This window comes from Eptatretus burgeri, chromosome 8, assembly GCF_056783735.1.
Source record: "Eptatretus burgeri isolate ZD-2024b chromosome 8, Ebu_testis_v1, whole genome shotgun sequence".
Classification (NCBI taxonomy): Eukaryota; Metazoa; Chordata; class Myxini; order Myxiniformes; family Myxinidae; genus Eptatretus; species Eptatretus burgeri.
This window is the reverse complement of record NC_140968.1, coordinates 100,542,212-100,561,011: the sequence shown is the minus strand read 5'-3', so window position 1 is coordinate 100,561,011 and position 18,800 is coordinate 100,542,212. Positions and strand designations below refer to the sequence as shown.

The following is an 18,800-nucleotide window of genomic DNA, read 5'->3' as shown; positions in this document are numbered from 1 at the left end:
AATGAACTTGCTAGTATACACCAGCCGTTCTCGACAGAGGTAACCAAGGAGGTGTGGCGGCCTGAGATTTGTTGCGATCGTCATGAAAGTAGACCAGATCACTATTATCAACTGAGGTCAGTGACTTGGTTGCACTGACCTAAGGTGACACTGACCCAAGGTGACTTGGTTGCACTCCTAAGGGGGTCTTGGACTTCTGGCTACAGATGATTCTGGCTACCGAGCTCAAAGGTGATGCGGTGTTCCTGAAGCAGCAGTTCAATAGGTCTGCAGCCTTTCTTTCTTGGGTCCAAACCTTTGTTAGGTCTGCAGTTCAATTATGATTATTATCCATCAAGCTAGCTAGCCTCACCACAGGATTTTCTGATGTTACTTTTCACCTACCTTTGGCTACCTATTAATAATACTTCACTTGCATCATGCACGCAGGACTTTCCTTTATGGTGTTCATGTTCTACATTTGATCCCACGACTGGATGTAAATTGTTTTGTTTCATGTAAATTAAAAGCAAGTTATTTACGAGCAGAGTACCCTCCCTATGGGCGATCTTGTTCCAAGCATGCAGCATGTTTTTCTGACGCATACCTTTATTTGGGCAGTGTATAGGCAACTGACAGTTCTGAAGAGGCAGAAAAAATAACTCGTGAAGTTACTTGCATGAAGCAAAAACATACCTACTCTTTATAATTCAAAACACCTCACTGTACTGGAAAACGTGTGGACAGGAATACTGTACTGTAAACAGTGGAGACTTGTAATACTTGTTATATATATATATATATAATATATGTGTGTTGCGGACCTGGGGTCGGGGGCGAAGACCACGAGGGATGAATCGGGTTCCCACCAGACTCCGGAATTTCAGGCCATCACACACTAATAACTTTGTAACGCGATGGGTCGTGAATCGACCGGGAACGCCAATAAATCGACCACGTGACTTCGGGTCCTCCATCTAATGTATACCGTTTACCTAAAGGTCACGTGATCTAATTGCAGGGAAACACGCCCTTGGTACGCACTTGCTCAAACCGGATCACCTTACCAGATCAGATGCAGCTGAGTGGAACTGCCAAGCACGTACCGGCTAGGAAACAGATCGTTGGGGAATAACGTCCCGGCTAAGCTAGGGTGCGGGCCATGGTGGACCAATGGAAGAAAACATGAAAATGAGCTGGGAACATTTCTATACAATGCATTTATTTACAACCAAGCAAGGAAAAGTATGTGGCACAGTGAATGGGTTTCTTTTTTTTTTATGTACAGCAGAGCATAGCAAGGAAATCGTGGGTTGCGGCAAAAGACAACAACTTACAAAAGAGGACACAGCAGGATTATCCCGACGATCTTCTTCAATCTTACTTAATCTGGAACAGGCGCCATCACACACACACACACACGCACACGCACACGCACACGCACACGCACACGCACACGCACACACACGGAAAGTTGGATAGCCAAGAAAGAGAGAGAAAGGTGAGGATGAGCGCCCTCTAAATACCTGGTGTGGTCGGCTGACCATCGCGGCCCAGGATGCTTAGGGAGAGGTAGTTGGAAAGATACTGAATGTCTACAGTGTGGGAGGTCTGATGAATGCGACGTGAGAGTTGTGGTGTTGTGCCGGAGGAAAATGGGATTGTGAGTCAGTACACATTCTTCTTTGTGCATCCACAGTGGATGGGATAGAGGGGTGTATAGAGAGAGGAGAATAGATGCATGAGAAGGAAGATCCCCAACCTAACCATGTAAAGTTCGATATGTGTGGTATGTACCTCCGTGGGACGCTTCGCCTGAGCGTTCCCACCTCGTGATATGCCGTGTTATCTCCTCATTTATTCACTAGTGGTTGTGGCAACGTGCGCTCCGCACTGGTCTGACGTCCATGGCCGGCGGTGAGTCCTTCTGGCTTTGTGGGGCTGGCGGCACATCGACAGCACGGCAGGGAGTCCACTGTATGCTCTCGAAGGACGGCAGTCGCACACGGATGATGTTCTCGAAGAAGAAGCAGCTCTTTTAATGGTTCCGTGCTACCCCTTTTTATAAGCCCCAGTCCGAAGGGTGGGGCGAGGACCAGAAAGCAATGTGCTGTGGCCCAAATCCCGCTTATCTATTGGGCCACAGCGGCCATAGCCATGCCCCGCCAAGCTCCGGGACCAGAAACCAGCTCAGATACCCGCCAGCTTTGGCACGGCTCAGAGTTCCCAACTTAACATGGGGAGCATGCTCCCTGAGCCGGCACCCCGGCCCCAAAGGTGCACCGAATGTAGTCTGTATGTAGGATGGTAGTGGACTTTCTCTGCCACCCACGGGCTCCTTCATGAGCCAAGATGCACACCCGGGACCCGAAGCAAACTTCCGGATCACCCTTCCCGTGACCCCTCCTCATTGCTTACGGTGTCTTTCCATGGTCTGACGACTGGATGAGGGCTGTAACAATTTCAGACGCTTACACGGGACATTCGTGGTGAGATGCGGTGGAGCTATATAGCGTGGTCGAGCATCGCGCGGTGCCAAGAACAATGGCCGACGCCGTGCGGTGCTCAAAATAGAGTGGCAAATTGTAGTGATGAGGAGGTGTGGGAGTATTTTTCCCGTGTGCTTGAGGCGTTTGTGGTCAAAGTGGTGAGATTTGGTGTGTGAGGTGCGGAGTAAGGTGTGGTGGCTGTTGGAAATTGGTGCGCAGATTTGAATGAAATAATGGCGTGCAAATTCCAGCGGCAGGTTGTCTTGTGTGCAACGGGGACAATCCGAGCCACGGGAGGCATCGTGGTGTGCTTATTAAACAATTGTCTGTTGAATGGCGTGTGTGCTTGCATGCTTGTTGTGTATTATGGCGAAAAGGAAAGAGTGAGAGTCGGGGTCAGACTAAGGATCAGAGATATTTATTAAACCTAACGAGTCCCACGCAACGCACTATGTCCTGTTAACCCACTAGACATGAGGGGAGGACTAACTACATGAATACTAATTAAATAACTGCCTGGGGATCATTGTATGTTGGGTGCCATTGCCTTCGAGGCATGTGGTTTTGCAGAATTGCAACTACACACACACACACACACACACACACACACACACACACACACACACACACACACACACACACACACACACACACACACACACACACACACACACACTGTTGGGGGTCGGGTGAGAAGACCACTAGGTGTGGGAAGCTATCTCGGTTCCCACCAGACTCCCCGGAATTGTAGGCCGTCACACACGGATAATTCCGTGACGCAGCGGGTCGCTTAACCGACCGTGGTAGCCAATAACTCAACCACGTGACCTAGGGTCCTCCCGTCTATGGGTTAATCGGGTTATCTAATCAATCACGTGATTTAATTACCGGGGAACATGCCCTCGGTACGCCTTGTCCGAACCGGATCACTCTACCGGACCGGATCACTTTACCGGATCGGATGCAGCCGACCGACACTGCCAAGGATGTACCGGCTGAAAGGAACGGATCGTTGGGAATAAAGTCCCGGCTAAACTAGGATTCGGACCATGCTGGATCAATGGAAGAAAAGACAAAAACGAGCAGGGAACATTCCTCATAATAATATATTAACAATGGGCGAGGAAAGGTTTGTGGTACGATCAGGATTTATTGGGGTGTGTTGTGCAGAGATAGGGGAGAGAGGTGTGGTGCAGCAAATAAACAGGCAACTTACAAAAGGGGACACAGTCATCACCTGAATCGGGTGCTCCGATTGACCCCGACTCCTCACGTGGCCCACTAACTTTGGCCAGAAACCGCCTCACTTTGTTTCCGGCAAGGCCATCTCAGGCATCTCACGCAAATCGTCCTGCAAAAAACCCTACGGGCCGTGCCCTGGTGACCTGCCGAGAGTCCCGCATACCCGCTTGGGTGTTCGACCAGTGCCGATCAATGCGCGCGCATGCCAACGTGGCCCGCACTGTACATTCCCCGGCTCGATCGCAGCTTAACTATCCGTAGAGACGAGAAGACATTCACCATCCGTGGAGAATCCGCTGCTGCCAGCGAGGGCCGAAGGTACATTGTTATGGATAAATCCATGCATGTTTCGCGAGCGGCATACGTACGTGTCTGCCTTCGAGCACATTCTATACAGTGCGCAGGGTTCGGCCATTACGCACGTGGTCAGCGCTCACGTTCGTACGACTCTGCTAGCGTGTGCGCGGGGCAAACACCAATATGTGTCAAATATTTGGTTGAAAAGGAACAAGCCGCTTCTACTCCGCACACTCGTATCCCGCCCAACATGGTGTGGAGTCGTCCTTATCGGCCTCCGTACGCGTTTCGTGCAGCGTGGGCGTCGTGCTGGCTGTGTTTCCTGTGTTGTGAAAAACACTGTTCGTGCAGCTTCTTAAGAGGTATTCATTCGTATGACTTTTTAATGCAACCGGCAATCTTCCCCAGATCATCGGAAGCTCGAGTCGATAATCCCGCACCACCAAGCATACCACATGATTCGCTGCACACGTTGGGTTTAGGGCTCGCTTGGGAACGAGGGCTCTGCTCAGTCGTTTCCTCACAACGGCGCCGCACGCGCTGGCCTCCATGAGGGCCCACCTCACAGCGAAGGCGCATGTGGCTGATTTACCTCAGGAATAATCAGACGAAAAGAAGAGTAGAAACGAAATGAAGAAAAAATGATGTAAGCAAACCTAGCTATGAGATCATCGCAACACACTCCCTAGACAAAAGGAAAGGGACTATCTATCTACACGTATAATCATGGAATAACTGTCTTGGGACACCATCTGTTGTAGGCATGTGGTTCCGAGAACCGCAACAATATATATATATATATATATATATATATATATATATATATATATATATATATATATATATATATATATATATATATATATATTTCAATCACAAACCATTACCAATCAAGTTTGATTTCTAAAATGTCCTTGGTTTCGTGGTCGGGCAGCTATGTTGGATTGAAGCTAAAACCTTAAAAAAAAATCTCTTTGTCAAACCAATGAACCAATCGATGCCAAACTTTAGATATATCATCGAGTACCCATGACTCTCAAAGTTTGATAACTGAAATATCATCGGTGAAGTGGTTTTAGAGGAAATGCTTTTTTAAAGGTTTTTTTTAAATCCAATATGGATGTCATTGTGATCACACCTTTTTCCACATGGGGAGTGGATGATACTGTATATTTGAAGTTTCGCTTCAATCGGTGAAGTGGTTCCAGAGAAAACCATTTTATAACGTTTTCCTTCAATCCAACATGGCTGCCAACCTGTGTGAACTATGATGTCGTACTGATGAAACTTTAATCCTTGTGGCTCACAGTTTTGTAAATGCCCACATAGAAATCACCGCTCTCAAAGTGGCAGTTCTTCTGTCGGACTCGCCATGAGAAATATAGGATGAAATTGTCGTCAGAACGGGCAGGGTGGGCTGGCATTGTCTTTGGCACGGGCGTCGTTCAGCACCCGGCATAACTGCTCGCAATTGCAAGTGGCATGTGTAGTTCGTTTTATTCTTGTCTTGATTTTTTTATGGAATGCTTTGTTTTCAGGTGATGGAGCTAGAGACGAAGACACCGAGTTCATCAACAATGCTGAAATTCCAAAAAAGAAGCAGTACAATGACAAACATTTGGCTTTATTTGAGGTAACATCAATTGTTTTCCAGAACTTTTGTGAGCTTAATGAAGTGAATTTTGACAAACAAATGGTTGTCAACACCCAAAAGCCTCAGATGTTTGGCCTTACCAATTGAATTATGTGTTTTAATGATCGAACAATTTGAGCGTGTGCAATTTGCTTGTATTCTAACCCTGTGTTATGCATTGTCAATGAGCTGACATTTGTGTCACTTCCCGGACTTAGGAGGAGATGGACACTCGTCCAATGGTATCATCGGCCATCAATAGACTCGCAAATTATACAAACCTGCCACAGGGGGCCAGGGAACATGAGGCCGAGGAAAGCTTGGAGACAAAGAAAAAGCCCGCCAAGGTGAGGAAGGAACATTTTCACATTAAACATTTACAGTGCCTTCAGAAAGTCTACCTCCCCCCCACCGCCACCATTCAAATTTTTCACCTTTTGTTGCCTTGTAGCCTGGAATTAAATCAGACTTTTTCCACCTTTAATTACATATCGTAACCCAAAACTTCCGAGTGAAAAACAAATTCTACGAATTTCAGAAATTAATTAAAAATACAAAACTAGAATATATTGGTTGGATAAGTGTCCACCCCCCCCTGAGTTCATACTTGGATGGAAGCACCTTTGACATCAATTACAGCTGTGAGTCTGTTGGAATAGGTCTCCACCAACTTAGCACACCTTGATTGGGAAATATTTGCCCATTCTTCTGAACAAAACTGTTCAGGCTCATTCAAGTTGCATGGGGAGCATTGATGGACAGCAATGTTCAAGTCATGCCACAGATTTTCGATTGGATTTAGGTCGGGGCTCTGACTGGGCCACTCAAGAACATTTATCTTTTTGTCCCTTAGCCACTCTAGTGTAGCTTTGGCTGTGTGCATCGGGTCGTGGTCATGCTGAAAGGTGAACTTCCGTTCCAAGTTCAGCTTTCTTGCAGAGGGCAGCAGGTTTTCCTCTCGGAATTTTCTGTATTTTGCTCCATCTATTTTCCCTTCTATCTTGACAAGTCCCTGTTGATGAGAAAACCCCCAAAACATGATTCTGCCACCACCATGCTTCACAGTAGAGATGGTGTTCTTTGGGTGATGTGCTGCGTTGGGTTTGCACCAAATGTAACGTTTTACATTTCGGTCAAAAAGTTCCATCTTGGTTTCGTCAGACCACAAAAGTTTTTGCCGCATGGCTTCAGAATCAACGGAGAGTTTTTTTGCAGCCCTCAAAACGGGACTCAAGGTGGGCTTTTTTTGAGTAATGGCTTCCTTCTTGCCACCCTACCGTTCAGGCCAGACTTTTGGAGTGCTTGGGATATTGTTGTCTCATGCACACAGTGACCAGTCTTTGCCATAAAGGCCTACCTGTAGCTCTTTCAAAGTTGCTATTGGTCTCTTCGTGGCATCTTTGATGAATCTCCTCATTGCTTGGTCATCCAGTTTGGAGGGACGGCCTGATCTAGGCAGGGACTTGGTGGTACCATACGCCTTCCACTTCTTTATGATTGTTTTGACTTGCTCCAAGGGATATTCAAGGCCTTTGAAATATTTTTATACCCATCCCCTGATCTGTGCCTTTCCACAACTTTGTCCCAGAGATCTTTTTGAAAGCTCCTTGGTGCTCATGGTTGAGTCTTCACTGTAAAATGCACCACCCAGCAGAGGAAACCCACAGGAACAGCTGATTTTATTCTGAAATTATCAGAATCACTACAATATAACGTAGGTGGAGGCCAATTAACTTGGTGTGTGATTTTGAAGGTGATTGGTAACACCTGAGCTCATTCACAATTGCTATTACAAAGGGGGTGGACACTTGTCCAACCAAGATATTCTAGTTTTGTATTTTTAATTAACTTTCTGAAATTTGTAGAATTTGTTTTTCACTTTGAAGTTGTGGGTTACGATGTGTAAATATAGGTGGAAAAAGTCTGATTTAATGTATATAATTCCAGGCTATAAGGCAGCAAAACGTGAAAATTTTGAAAGGGGATGTTTGTTTTCTGCAGTCACTGTATCCGACAGGATGGCACAATGAGGAATAGAAGAGGTGGATGATCACGGCATTGTACGGACTTTAAACTCATTTCCATTGCACAGCCCCATCCTTTGCACTTGAAAGATTTTTGAAAGCCTGACTTAAGCACAGCACTTGCACCCCCCCCCTGTTCCACCCCCCAATCCTTTGTGGTGATTTCAATTTGTCACCGTGCTAATTGGCTGGGTGTTGCTACCTCTCTCACTAGCCATGGCACGGCAGCAAAGGACTTCTGTGACTGCATGGGACTGATTCAACCTGTGAACCTTCCAACCCGGATTTCTGTCAATGGCAAATCCTCCCTTCTGGATTTCGTTTTGACAAACTTCCCCACCAATGTGTCTTGCTCTTCTGCTCCAATTGGTTAATCTGATCATGTGCTTGTGAAGGTCAACATCTCTCTGGCTATTCTCAGAGAACAGCCTCAGCGCCAGCGAGTCTGGCAATTCAGTCAGGCAAACTGGCAGGGACTGCAAGCAACTATGTCCCTTCAGGACTGGATTCCTTTCTCTTTCAGGACCAGTTTTCTGTTTGCTTCCAAATATTGTGTCCCCAAACCCTCGCTCCATACCCACCCGACCCAATCGCACCCCAATGCTCACGGACTCCGTGTCTTTTGCACCTGAGCGGAAAGAGCGGAGATTCTGTCCTCTCGTGATTCTTCAGTAAAATTGCGGTTAAGAAAGCTAATGATAAAACACACATCAGGTTACTTGTAATGAGAAGAATATGCAACTGGAACTCCTCGGAAATGGTCCCTGGTCGAAATGTTTTTTTCTGGTTCCTGGTGGAGTCGATTAATTGAAAGTCGTCAGGTCGATAGATAGAGAGAGAGAAACAAACAAAAACAGAATGAGCATATTATTTTTAGCAGGATTAATTTATTTATTGCCCTACAAACATATTTAACCCCTGTTGTCTTTTCCCGTGTAGACCCCAAGCATGGGCACATTTATGGGAGTCTACCTGCCTTGCCTTCAAAACATCTTGGGAGTCATACTGTTTCTACGACTCGCATGGATTGTCGGCGCAGCTGGTATTGTCGAGGCATTCTGTATGGTCCTGTTGTGCTGCTGCTGCGTACGTATCATGGCTAAACAGGGAAACTGACCACCACCACCCACCACCCCACTTACATTTCTCTTTTTAGAAATGACTAAGCACATTTAATGTTGCGATGCCTCGTCTAGAGACGCAAATGGTGTTGGTTTTGTATGTTTATTTTGTTCAATTTATAATCCATTCCATTGCTTGCATTTTCATTTCGCATTACACGTTTCCTCCCCTCCCCCTGCCCCCCCTCCTCCCAATCCCTTCAATCCAACAGACAATGCTTACAGCCATATCCATGAGTGCAGTAGCAACCAATGGTGTTGTTCCAGGTGAATTATTTATCTTATCTTGTTCATAACCTTCCTTTTGCTCCGTTTTCCTTTACCTTCTTTGGTAACACCAGTACAAATATTTTGCTATTTAATCAATAAAATGAACGCATTGCACAAAACTCTTCACCTGAATAAATTTCTCTCTTTCTCAAGCTCGGTTTGTGTACTGTCGCTCTCCCCTCTCACCTTTGGTGTGTATTGCCCTTCTTCCCTGACGTGATGTATATAAAGTCGTATTTACAGTTCCTTCCTTATTTCCTCGTTTGACCCATCACTAAAAACTCTCCTATCCTACCAGAAATGTGTTTTTTTTTTCCCCTTGCTACCTCTCTCCTAATCTTGTGCAAAGTCCGTCCCTCCATTTGCATCTTGTCCTCTCCAAAGTCCCTCTCCCCCTTCTCTTGCTGGTACATCCTCTGGTCTCCAATCGGCACCACAATGACCACCACAATGGTCTGGACCTGTTTCCATGTTCATCCAAAAATGTTATTGTACACTCTTTTGCAACCTCAGGTTGAAAAGTGTCCAGGAGGCCCTCATGGTGAACCGTGGGTAAAGGAATTGTTCTTTAATGATCCAGGGGGTTTTTGCATCGGAGGTTATTTTGAAATTTTTGTGAATTTGCTCTCTCTCTGATTGTTTATCGTTTTATCGTTTGTATTTTTTGACTTTTGATGTTTGGGAAAATAAACATCATTGAACAGGGGATGCAGTTTCATCAAATTGCTCAGCGATTGCTGTGGAGGAAGACACGTCTCGTTCGTGATTGGCAAGCATCCACACATACGTGTTCGCCAGTCATGGACGAGGAAGACTCGCCTTGGACCACAGAAATTGCTGAGCAATTCGATGAAGTCACATCCACTGCTCATTGGTGTTTATTTACGTTTTTAAATCAGGATATCTAAAGTCAAAAACGTCTCGTAATTCTCACTTGGTGCAAATTGATTCTTGTTTTGTTATGAGTGCCATTTTACAGTCGACTACTTGAACATGAAATTGGCAAAAAACGTTACATTTACGATTCTCCTTGAGCAACTGCTGCTCTCATGGTTGAATGCACGGTACAACTTGTTGACATCGGGTTGTTATGTACACTGACGGATGTTTGTATGTTCCGTGAAGCTGGTGGCTCTTATTATATGATATCTCGAGCACTGGGCCCTGAATTTGGAGGTGCTGTCGGGCTTTGCTTTTACCTGGGGACTACCTTCGCCGCTTCCATGTACATCCTGGGAGCCGTTGAAATCCTTCTGGTAGGCATGGTTCAATACTCTGGGCCGTTACATTCCTGCGCTTTATTTATCATCGACTGAGCTTGAGCACACTTTGTGGCCTGCAGTTGCTGTTTTGAGTTTACTGCCTAAGAGGAATTTTTGAAAAAGCATCGATTTATTTATTTATGTTTATTAAGCATTTACTTTTATGAACAACGCCATTGAGTTTAGTATCTTTAGGGGTTTGGGTTGGGATAAATAAAATGGGTTTTAAATTGTAGGGAAGGAGAGACAGAATCTATCACTAGAAGAAGAATTGGGATGAACTGAAGGTTTATATTGTGCAATGGAAGGGAAGGTGAATCTGTGGGGGTAAAAAGGAAAGGAGAGGTGAGTGGATGGTTTACAATTCAGTCTTTTTTCCATATGTAGATGCCCCCCCCTCTTCCCCACCCCATCCCCCTCCCACCATTGAGACGTTAACCTTCTAGAATCTAGATGATTTTTTTTGGCAGGGATTTGGTTTAGGTTTTCAAAGGGATCATGGCTGTCTTCCTCTTTCTTCCTCATCACACCTCATCCCCTTATTTCCCACATGCTGTGCCTTTTGCCACATACACATTTTGTTTGGTTGACGCAAATTAATTTGCCAATGAATCGTGCACCTTTTGCATCGGAAGAGCTACGTTGTGCCGGATGCCGCGATCTTCGATGACATGCTGCACAACATGCGCCTCTACGGGACTGCCTTTCTCCTCGTTATGGCGCTTGTGGTCTTCGTGGGAGTAAAGTATGTGAACAAGTTTGCCATGGTTTTCCTGGCTTGCGTTATCCTCTCCATCATTTCAATCTACGTCGGGGTCATCAAATCTGCCTTCTCACCACCTGAGTTTCCGTGAGTTTCTGCTTTCTGTTCGTACATCGAACACCTTGTGTATTCGCCATTGACATCCACCAATTGTGGGGCCTTTTGCCTCCAAATTGTTCGACTATATCGATTGCATTTATTTTCTGCTTCTGCCATGATTATATGTACTAGGCAGTTTCATGAGCATGAGCAGTTTCCATTTTGATAATCCACACTTCATTTTTTTGTATACCTTGTTGAGGCTCGTATGAGAGCTAATGCACAACGCACAGCAAGGGGGGGGGGGGCATGAGACAAGAGGGGCGGGAGTGGGAAGGACAAAACAGTGGGGAGCAGAGACATTAGGAGATCTGTGGAAGGGAGAGGGATGGAGCGGGGAACATGGGGAATACAAGATGGACATTACAGGGACTTTCAGGAAGGAAAGCAGGGAATTTGAAGGAGGTAGGTTTGGGGTGGATTAATGGGGGTAGAAAAGATTGAGGATTTGGATCGGGGATGACAAGAGGTGGTGGTGAACAGCTGTTTTGAAGGCCTTGAGGGAAGAATGGGATTGAACAGAGTGAGGGAGTTTTTTCCAAAGCCGGAAAAAAAGAGGAATGAAAGAGTGAAGGTGAGAGTGATTCGTGATTTTGGTAGTTTTACCAGAAGGGGGTTGTTGGCAGAACTTGAGCGCCCTGCGGAAATATGGTGGGGACAAATCGCAGACACAGCGGGGGGGGGGGGGCAAGACTGGAGAGGAGACGGTCGAAGACAGAAAATCAGAGATGCGCCTGCGGTGAGAGAGTGAGATTCCCAAAGACTCAGCCTCATTGCGGGAGATGCCAATGATCTGAAATGCTTTGGTTTCCACAGTGTGAAGCTGAGAAAAATGGGAGGCAGGAGCACCAGCTCAGAGGGGAGAACAGTACTCCATCAGGCTGTGGACGAAAGCTTTGTAAGTGCTCAGGAGCTCAGGTGGTTTGAGGAAGGACTTTGCACGATAGAGGATTCCCAGTCGGCGACTGGCTTTGGAGGCCAGGTTTGAAATGTGGCTTTCCCAGGAAAGGTCTGGCAGATCGTGAGACCCAGAAGCTTGAAAGAAAGGACTTCTTCCAGAGGATTGTTGAGAAAGTGGATGGGGGGATTCTAAACGGTCCTTTCGGAGAGAAATAGTGAGAGTGTGAGATTTGTCTGGATTGAAAGACATGTTCCACGTGTTGGACCAGTTTGTGATTTTATCCAGATCTGCAGTGAGCGAAGAAGCTGCTGCTTGCTGGTCTGAGGGATGACATGGTACGGCAGAGGGTAGAGTCATCAACAAGGACATAAAGAGAATTTTCCAGGGTCGGAGAGATCATTGATGAAAACCAGAAAAAGAACAGAGCCCAGAACGCTTCCTTGAGGAACTCCAGCCTGGACAGGAAGAGGGGATGAAAGAACTCCACTTAGGGCCACACGTCGACTGCGACAGGAGAGGAAGTCTGCGAGCCACGAGTGGAGATGGCCTTGGATACCATAGGAAGAGAGTTTGGTGAGTAGGGCAGGGTGCCAGACTGTGTCAAAAGCACGTGATATGCCTGACTCTGATTTCATGGGATATGGCTCTGATTTCATGTCCGGCATTGAGGACCTCCATCCATTGTTGGGAGAGCAGAAGCAGCATATCCAGGGTAGAGTAACCTGGTCTGAAACCAAATTGATGATCGGGAATCATGCCATTGGAGAAGAGGAAAGATTTAATGTCTGAAGCGATGATGGATTCCACAACCTTGCTGATGATTGGTAGAAGGCTGATTGGTCTGTAGTTGCAGGGATCTGTTTTTGCACCTTTTTTATGCAGGGCAGTAATGTTTGTTGATTTCCAAGCAGATGGCAGATGACCTTGAGCGAATGAGAGGGTGAATAGAAGAGAGAGGGTGAGCAAGAGCAGAAGAGCAGGTTTTTCGGACACGTGGGCTGATGCCGTCTGGACCAGTTGCAGAATCTGAGTCGAGGTTTGACAGCAAGCTCTCCACCTTGTCAGGAGAAAAGGACACAGAGTCCAGGGACACTTGGGTGCGACTGGGTAAGGTGGGTACAGAAAGCGCTGGGTTTTGGACACAAGATTTCGATGCAAGCACCGAGTTTAGGCATTCAGCCTTTTCACGCGCGGTATCAGCACTGCGGCCATTTCAGGTAAGGAAGGGGATGGAATGGGAACATGTACCAGAAACAGATTTGATTAGATGCCACCAGGATTTTGAGGAGAGAGAGATTTGAAAGTTCAGACTTGAGCTTAGAATGATGTTGTTTTCTGGCTCTCCTGAGGGGAGATACCCACTTGTTCTGAACTTTATGGAAGGAACTGAGATTGCCCTCAGTTGGGTTTGCTTTTCATGAGGCAAAAGCAAGTTGTTTCAGGTCAACTGCCTTGCCACAAGCTTCAGTGAACCATGGGCGGGAGGATGGATAGGACAACTGAAGACGAGAAGGGATAAATCTGTGCTTGAGGGAGAGCAAGTTTCTTTGAAAGAATTCCCAGGATGAGTTGATGTTGGAGAAAGTAGTGATGGGAGACCAGTCTATAAGTTTGATGGCTGCTTGGAGACCCTGCCAGTTGGCTTGAGTGAAATGCCAGACTCGACGGCGGTGAGGTGGTTTTCTGATTTTAGCCAGAGAGATGTCCACTTTGACAAGGACGTGGTCAGAAGAACCGATTGGAGTGGAGGAAGAACAGCAGATATTTTCAGGGAAATTTGTCAAAATCAGATCCAGAAGAGGTAGTGTAACATTTGTTGAGATCCAGGTCGGGAAATTGACCGATTGATTCAGTCCCAATGAGTCGCAGAAAGCTTTTGCTGAGGTGCCATGACAGGTGAGAGAGGTACCCACACCTAGCCAACTGGCATGATGACAATTGAAGTCGCCACATATGAGGAAGAGAGCGTTTGGATTAGAAGACAGAAGTTGGTCCATGTTTTCGGATAGTGAGGTGCAGATGGAGTCATCACTGTTTGGTGGACGGTACGGTACACATATAAACATGAGGTGGGAGTGGAGGGGAAGCCGTAGCCAGAGGTATTCCTGGGGGCATGGGGGAGTGAGGAATCGAGTCTTTGATGAAGAGAGCAACTCCTCCACCAGGACGAGGCTCAGGTCTGTCATACCGGAGGAGGGAGTAACCAGGGAGGGATACTTGAGAGTCAGAGACGTCTTGAGGGAGGAAAGTTTCTGTTCGGCAGATTATGTCTGGTTTGTCAGTGGCAACCTGTATGGAGAGATCTGAAAGGTTTGAGCGAAGGCCCCGGATATTTGAGGTCCACATTGTTAATGAAGAGGGATGGGAGGAGGCTTTGTGTGTAGGGGTGGGAGGGGAGGGGGAGGGTAGGACAAGGGAGGAGGGGAGGGGGTAAGGAGGGTTGTTGAGAGAATGTGGGGGATTGCAGAATAGCTAGTGGAGGGGGCCGGATGAGGAGGAGAAAAGGCTGTGCGGTGCTGGGTGAGAGCGGAGGGGCAAGAGAGGGGTCAGAAGGCAGTTGAGGATTTGAAGAGGTGGAGTGTTGAGATGGAGGTGAGAGGGCAGGGGAAGGATGCAGCTTTGTGGATAAGAGGTGGGCAACTTTGAGAAGGGTGAGTGAGGGGGTGAATGGTGGGAGAAGGGTGAGTGGGGATAGGTGAGGGGGAGTTTTTGAGAGATATGTGAGAGGAAGGCTTGGAGGGAGAAGAGTGTGATGGTTGCTTTGAGAGGGAGGGGTGAGAGGGGTGAGTTGGCACTGAAGTTGGAAAAAAGGAATAGTTTATGGAAAGTGAACACTCATAGCATACCGGTTTTTTTTTTAAAGTTTTAGGTCAGAGATGCGATTTAACACATTATTTGATGGATGCAATAAAGGCGAATTCAGAGAATGGAGAGAAGAAACGCTGTTACAGTTGCATTTTTTGAGGCAAGGTATGAAGGAAAGGTCGAATTGAGAGCAGTCTGTTGAAACAGTAAAGAGTAGTAAATTATTATACAGTAATGAGTACCACACGTGTGAAAGAGTAAGATGAAGCATTATAAGAGATCGTTTTTATTATCATCATTGTTATTATTATGGTTTGAGAGAGTTTTCATCAAATCAGGTCATGGAAGTGTTGTAGAAAAAGTCGTGAGGTGAATGGTGAATTTGGATCGGTAAACTCAGGGGGTGGAAACAGATCACATGGTTATGGGAGAAGCACGTGGCTATGGGAGGTGTATCGTCAAAAGTGAATTTATTTATTTTAATAAAGTTTGGGACTGTAAAAACAGAGTGAAGCTGCTGGGTCGATGAAAAGTATCAGGAAGAGTGGAGAGATACGTGGTTACAGGAGGTGTATAGATCGAAAGGATACAAGGAAGTTGATGTATTTTTGATGTATTTTTGAAGAATAGGTAAGATTCGGGAATGGAAGGTTGTGGGAAGAAATTGTGAAGGTTATGGCGAGAGAGGGTCAGCACAGTAGAATAAAGATGGTGTGCCGGCAGGAGGAAGAAGAAGAATAGGAAGAGGAAGAAGAAGGATCAGGACTCGTGGGTGTGCAGGGAGAAAGGTAGTATATATGTATATATTTACATATATATATATATATTTTTTTTTTTCAGGGGGGGGAGGGATTTAAGACAAGAAACAGAGTGTTTAGATTGGGAGGGATGGGGGACGTTGGGAAAGTGGGGAAAATAGGAATTGAAGGTAATCGGGAGAGAATGAAAGTAAACACGATCGTACACCGAGAGCGGAAGGATGGGTAGGCCTCAAGGAACCTGGTAAGACAAGGTCGACGAAAACTCACAAAATAGCACGAGGAACACACAGTAACGTGTAGGTGAGAAAATATACAGTTAAAACGGGACAGATAACCACCGGAAACTTAACTTTGAGAAAGTCGGTAGCGAGCCCTGAGAGAGACCTGCGACAATCCAAACCCAGGACCAGAAGTCTTAAGTTTAATGTTGGTGTTCCCTTTAGCCCAAAGTGTGGAGACATATGCATCGAATCGGGCAGAAAACGTGTTCAACGGCAGAAACAACTTTGACGTAATGGGAGGTGCGGGAGGCCGGTATATCTTTTCATCACTTTGCTGTTGTCAGAAGTTTGTTTAAAAGGAAAACATGATTGTTGTATGAACAATGTCAGGCCAACACTGGACCTTGGTGGATCCAACTTATGGATGAAGAAGATTCCATCCCGTGTGCACTCATCATTTTCATCATTCACAGTTTTACATTCGATGGTCCAGTGCCAAAAGCCCTTGAGTGGACTTGTACTTCAGAATTTGAATGCTTTCAAGAGGTGGGGGAACATTGAGACCTTTGACTCCAGCGATTCCCGAAATGTCCTAAGAGGTTGATTTAGAGTAACGACTTGGTGACTTGCACTCGAGGGATCGGATGTGTGACTTGCGTGGTTTGCAACCTCTGTTCTGTTATGCCACCGTCTAACAACTGTTGCCCCTGTGTGGAAGTGTCAATGTATTTGTGGTTGACTTTATGACTGTGAAATACCCCTTTTGTTTTGAAATCATCAAGCTCTCAACGTACGTTTGTATATATAAACATTAATTGATTATTTATTTTATTTTATTTTTCTATTGATTGTATTTATATTATTCCATATTTATATATTTATTTATTTAATTGCTCCTCACATGTGAGATATTTATTCAGAACCATCAAAGTGTATTAATCGTCAAATGGGATATTTCTAGAGACCTTTTTAGGTGTTTGTAATCATTAAATGGAATCTCCTTGATTACTCAAGTCATTATGTCGGATAAGTAGGAGCGGACGGCCTGAGATTCGGCCGTTTTGTCCTCGCTCTGTCACTTTATGCACATTCTCACCTGCTTCATGAGACAGTGTCACTGTTGTCGGAGTGTTTTTACAAATTACCAAGAATATTCTGAGTAACAACTTTCCCAGTTTTTTTTTTTTCCTTGCCTGCCATGCTTTCTTTCCAAAAGGTGATGCCAGAAAGCACTCTTTGGGTTTGGGCCTACTGACCAACCTGTGCCATTTTCACCTCCGTCACCGAAGGTGGACCGAAGTGTTTTCACCCCGTCTGTCTGTCTGTTTGTCTGTGAGCAGCTTGTCTCAAAAAGTTATGCAATGGATTCAGATGAAATTTGGTGGACAGGTTGAGTGTTTGACAATTACAAGCCGATTAGATTTTGGTTCAGGTGCGGATGCAGATCTGGCCTATCAGTGTGACACGAAACGTAAACTGTTCAGCCTGGCGGAGGTTTGCGCTCGACCGAGTACCGTTTTAGTGATGTTGCATAATCTGTTCATGATTATATCACTTGATTGGTGTTGCTGCATGTATGGAGAGATGGGAATTTGTAACAAACGGTTCGGTTTCCTCGCCCATTCATGTTTGCAGGGTGTGCTTGCTGGGCAACCGCGTGATCGCTAGCGGTGCATTCACTACGTGTGCCAAGACGATGCAAAGTGCAAACGGCACGGTTACCACAGACCTTTGGCTCCGGTTCTGCGACTCCAAACTACTCAATTCCAGCTGCGACCCCTTCTTTGCTGCGAACAATGTCACCGAAATCTCTGGCATTCCCGGCCTTGGAAGTGACAGTATTTTGGGTACGCAGGCCAGTTGTGCGTTTGAGTATTCTTGAGGGGGTTATTCCAGCTGAAGGCAGCAATATTTAGCAACAGAGTGAAACTCAAATGTAAAATAAAAGTTGTATACGTCGTCGGTTCAAGTGAAAATGACTTGCGGTGTTTTTTCTGTCATGCAGAGAACATGTTCAATAAATATAAGACAAAGGGTGAAATTATTGAGGAGACGGGGGCCAACGTCATCACCGTGAAAGATTCCCACATCCCGGATCATAACTCCTACATCTACACGGATATAACCACAAACTTCATGGTTCTGATTGGAATATTTTTCCCGTCCGTGACTGGTATGCACTGCTAATTGATAATTAATTTATTGTAATTTTGCATTTGTGGACTTTACTTATTTTTTGCTGTTTGTGATTTTGATTGAGCCTGGCAGGATAGCCTCGTAGTATGCAGACTCGTGTTTGAGCTGTCTAGCCTGGTCGTTGGGAGACATTGAGGATACCTCACAAAGTCTTTCTTTTACAAAGTTGGCGAACTGTCTCGGGCACCTTTTAAGAAATTGCAAATACCTGCCACGACTGACTGCTGGGAAGGCAATGGCAAACCATCTTGCATAGGCAAACCGCCCAACATAACTCTTGCCAAGGAACTGCTTCAGCAGCACTGATGTCCTGTTAAGAGTATGAGCATTTGATTGATTGATCGATTGATTGATTGATTTGGATGCCTTTCATGAATATCCTGACAACTGCAGCACCTCAAACTTGCTTCCCTCTAAACCTCAAACTTGCTTCCCATTCTTTGGGTCATTCATTTATTCAAACATTTTGCTTTCTCCTTCCTTCCCACTCCTTCTTTATGCCCCTTACCTCCTCCCCTTAATTACCCTCGCTGAAGGAGAGGGTATTGTGCTTGTGTCCTTTTGTTTGTTTGTCTGTCTGTCTGTTTTTTTGTCCGCACAGAACTTTTGTGTTTTTCACCATAGGTGCGACTACCCACCCATGTAGAATGTTTTAATTATAACTTTGACGTCCTAGGTCATGTGGTGTGGCAGTCATGTTGGAACAAGGACAAATGTGTCCAAGAGCCGCGTCATAA

At 45.7% G+C, this 18,800-nt stretch overlaps 1 protein-coding gene across 4 annotated transcripts in view; it reads left to right on the top strand.

Annotated features, from left to right (window-relative positions):
* The window catches only part of LOC147022399 (solute carrier family 12 member 6-like), a 120,277-nt gene that overhangs the window by 68,143 nt on the left and 33,334 nt on the right, over window positions 1-18,800 (top strand). For all 4 annotated transcript variants that reach the window (XM_085893261.1, XM_085893260.1, XM_085893259.1 and 1 more), the window contains 8 exons: window positions 5,546-5,640; window positions 5,859-5,987; window positions 8,604-8,750; window positions 8,998-9,052; window positions 10,181-10,311; window positions 10,953-11,167; window positions 17,503-17,714; window positions 17,873-18,040. In XM_085893261.1, coding sequence (XP_085749387.1) covers window positions 5,546-5,640; window positions 5,859-5,987; window positions 8,604-8,750; window positions 8,998-9,052; window positions 10,181-10,311; window positions 10,953-11,167; window positions 17,503-17,714; window positions 17,873-18,040 — 1,152 coding nt within the window. The remainder of the gene's footprint in view (window positions 1-5,545; window positions 5,641-5,858; window positions 5,988-8,603; window positions 8,751-8,997; window positions 9,053-10,180; window positions 10,312-10,952; window positions 11,168-17,502; window positions 17,715-17,872; window positions 18,041-18,800) is intronic.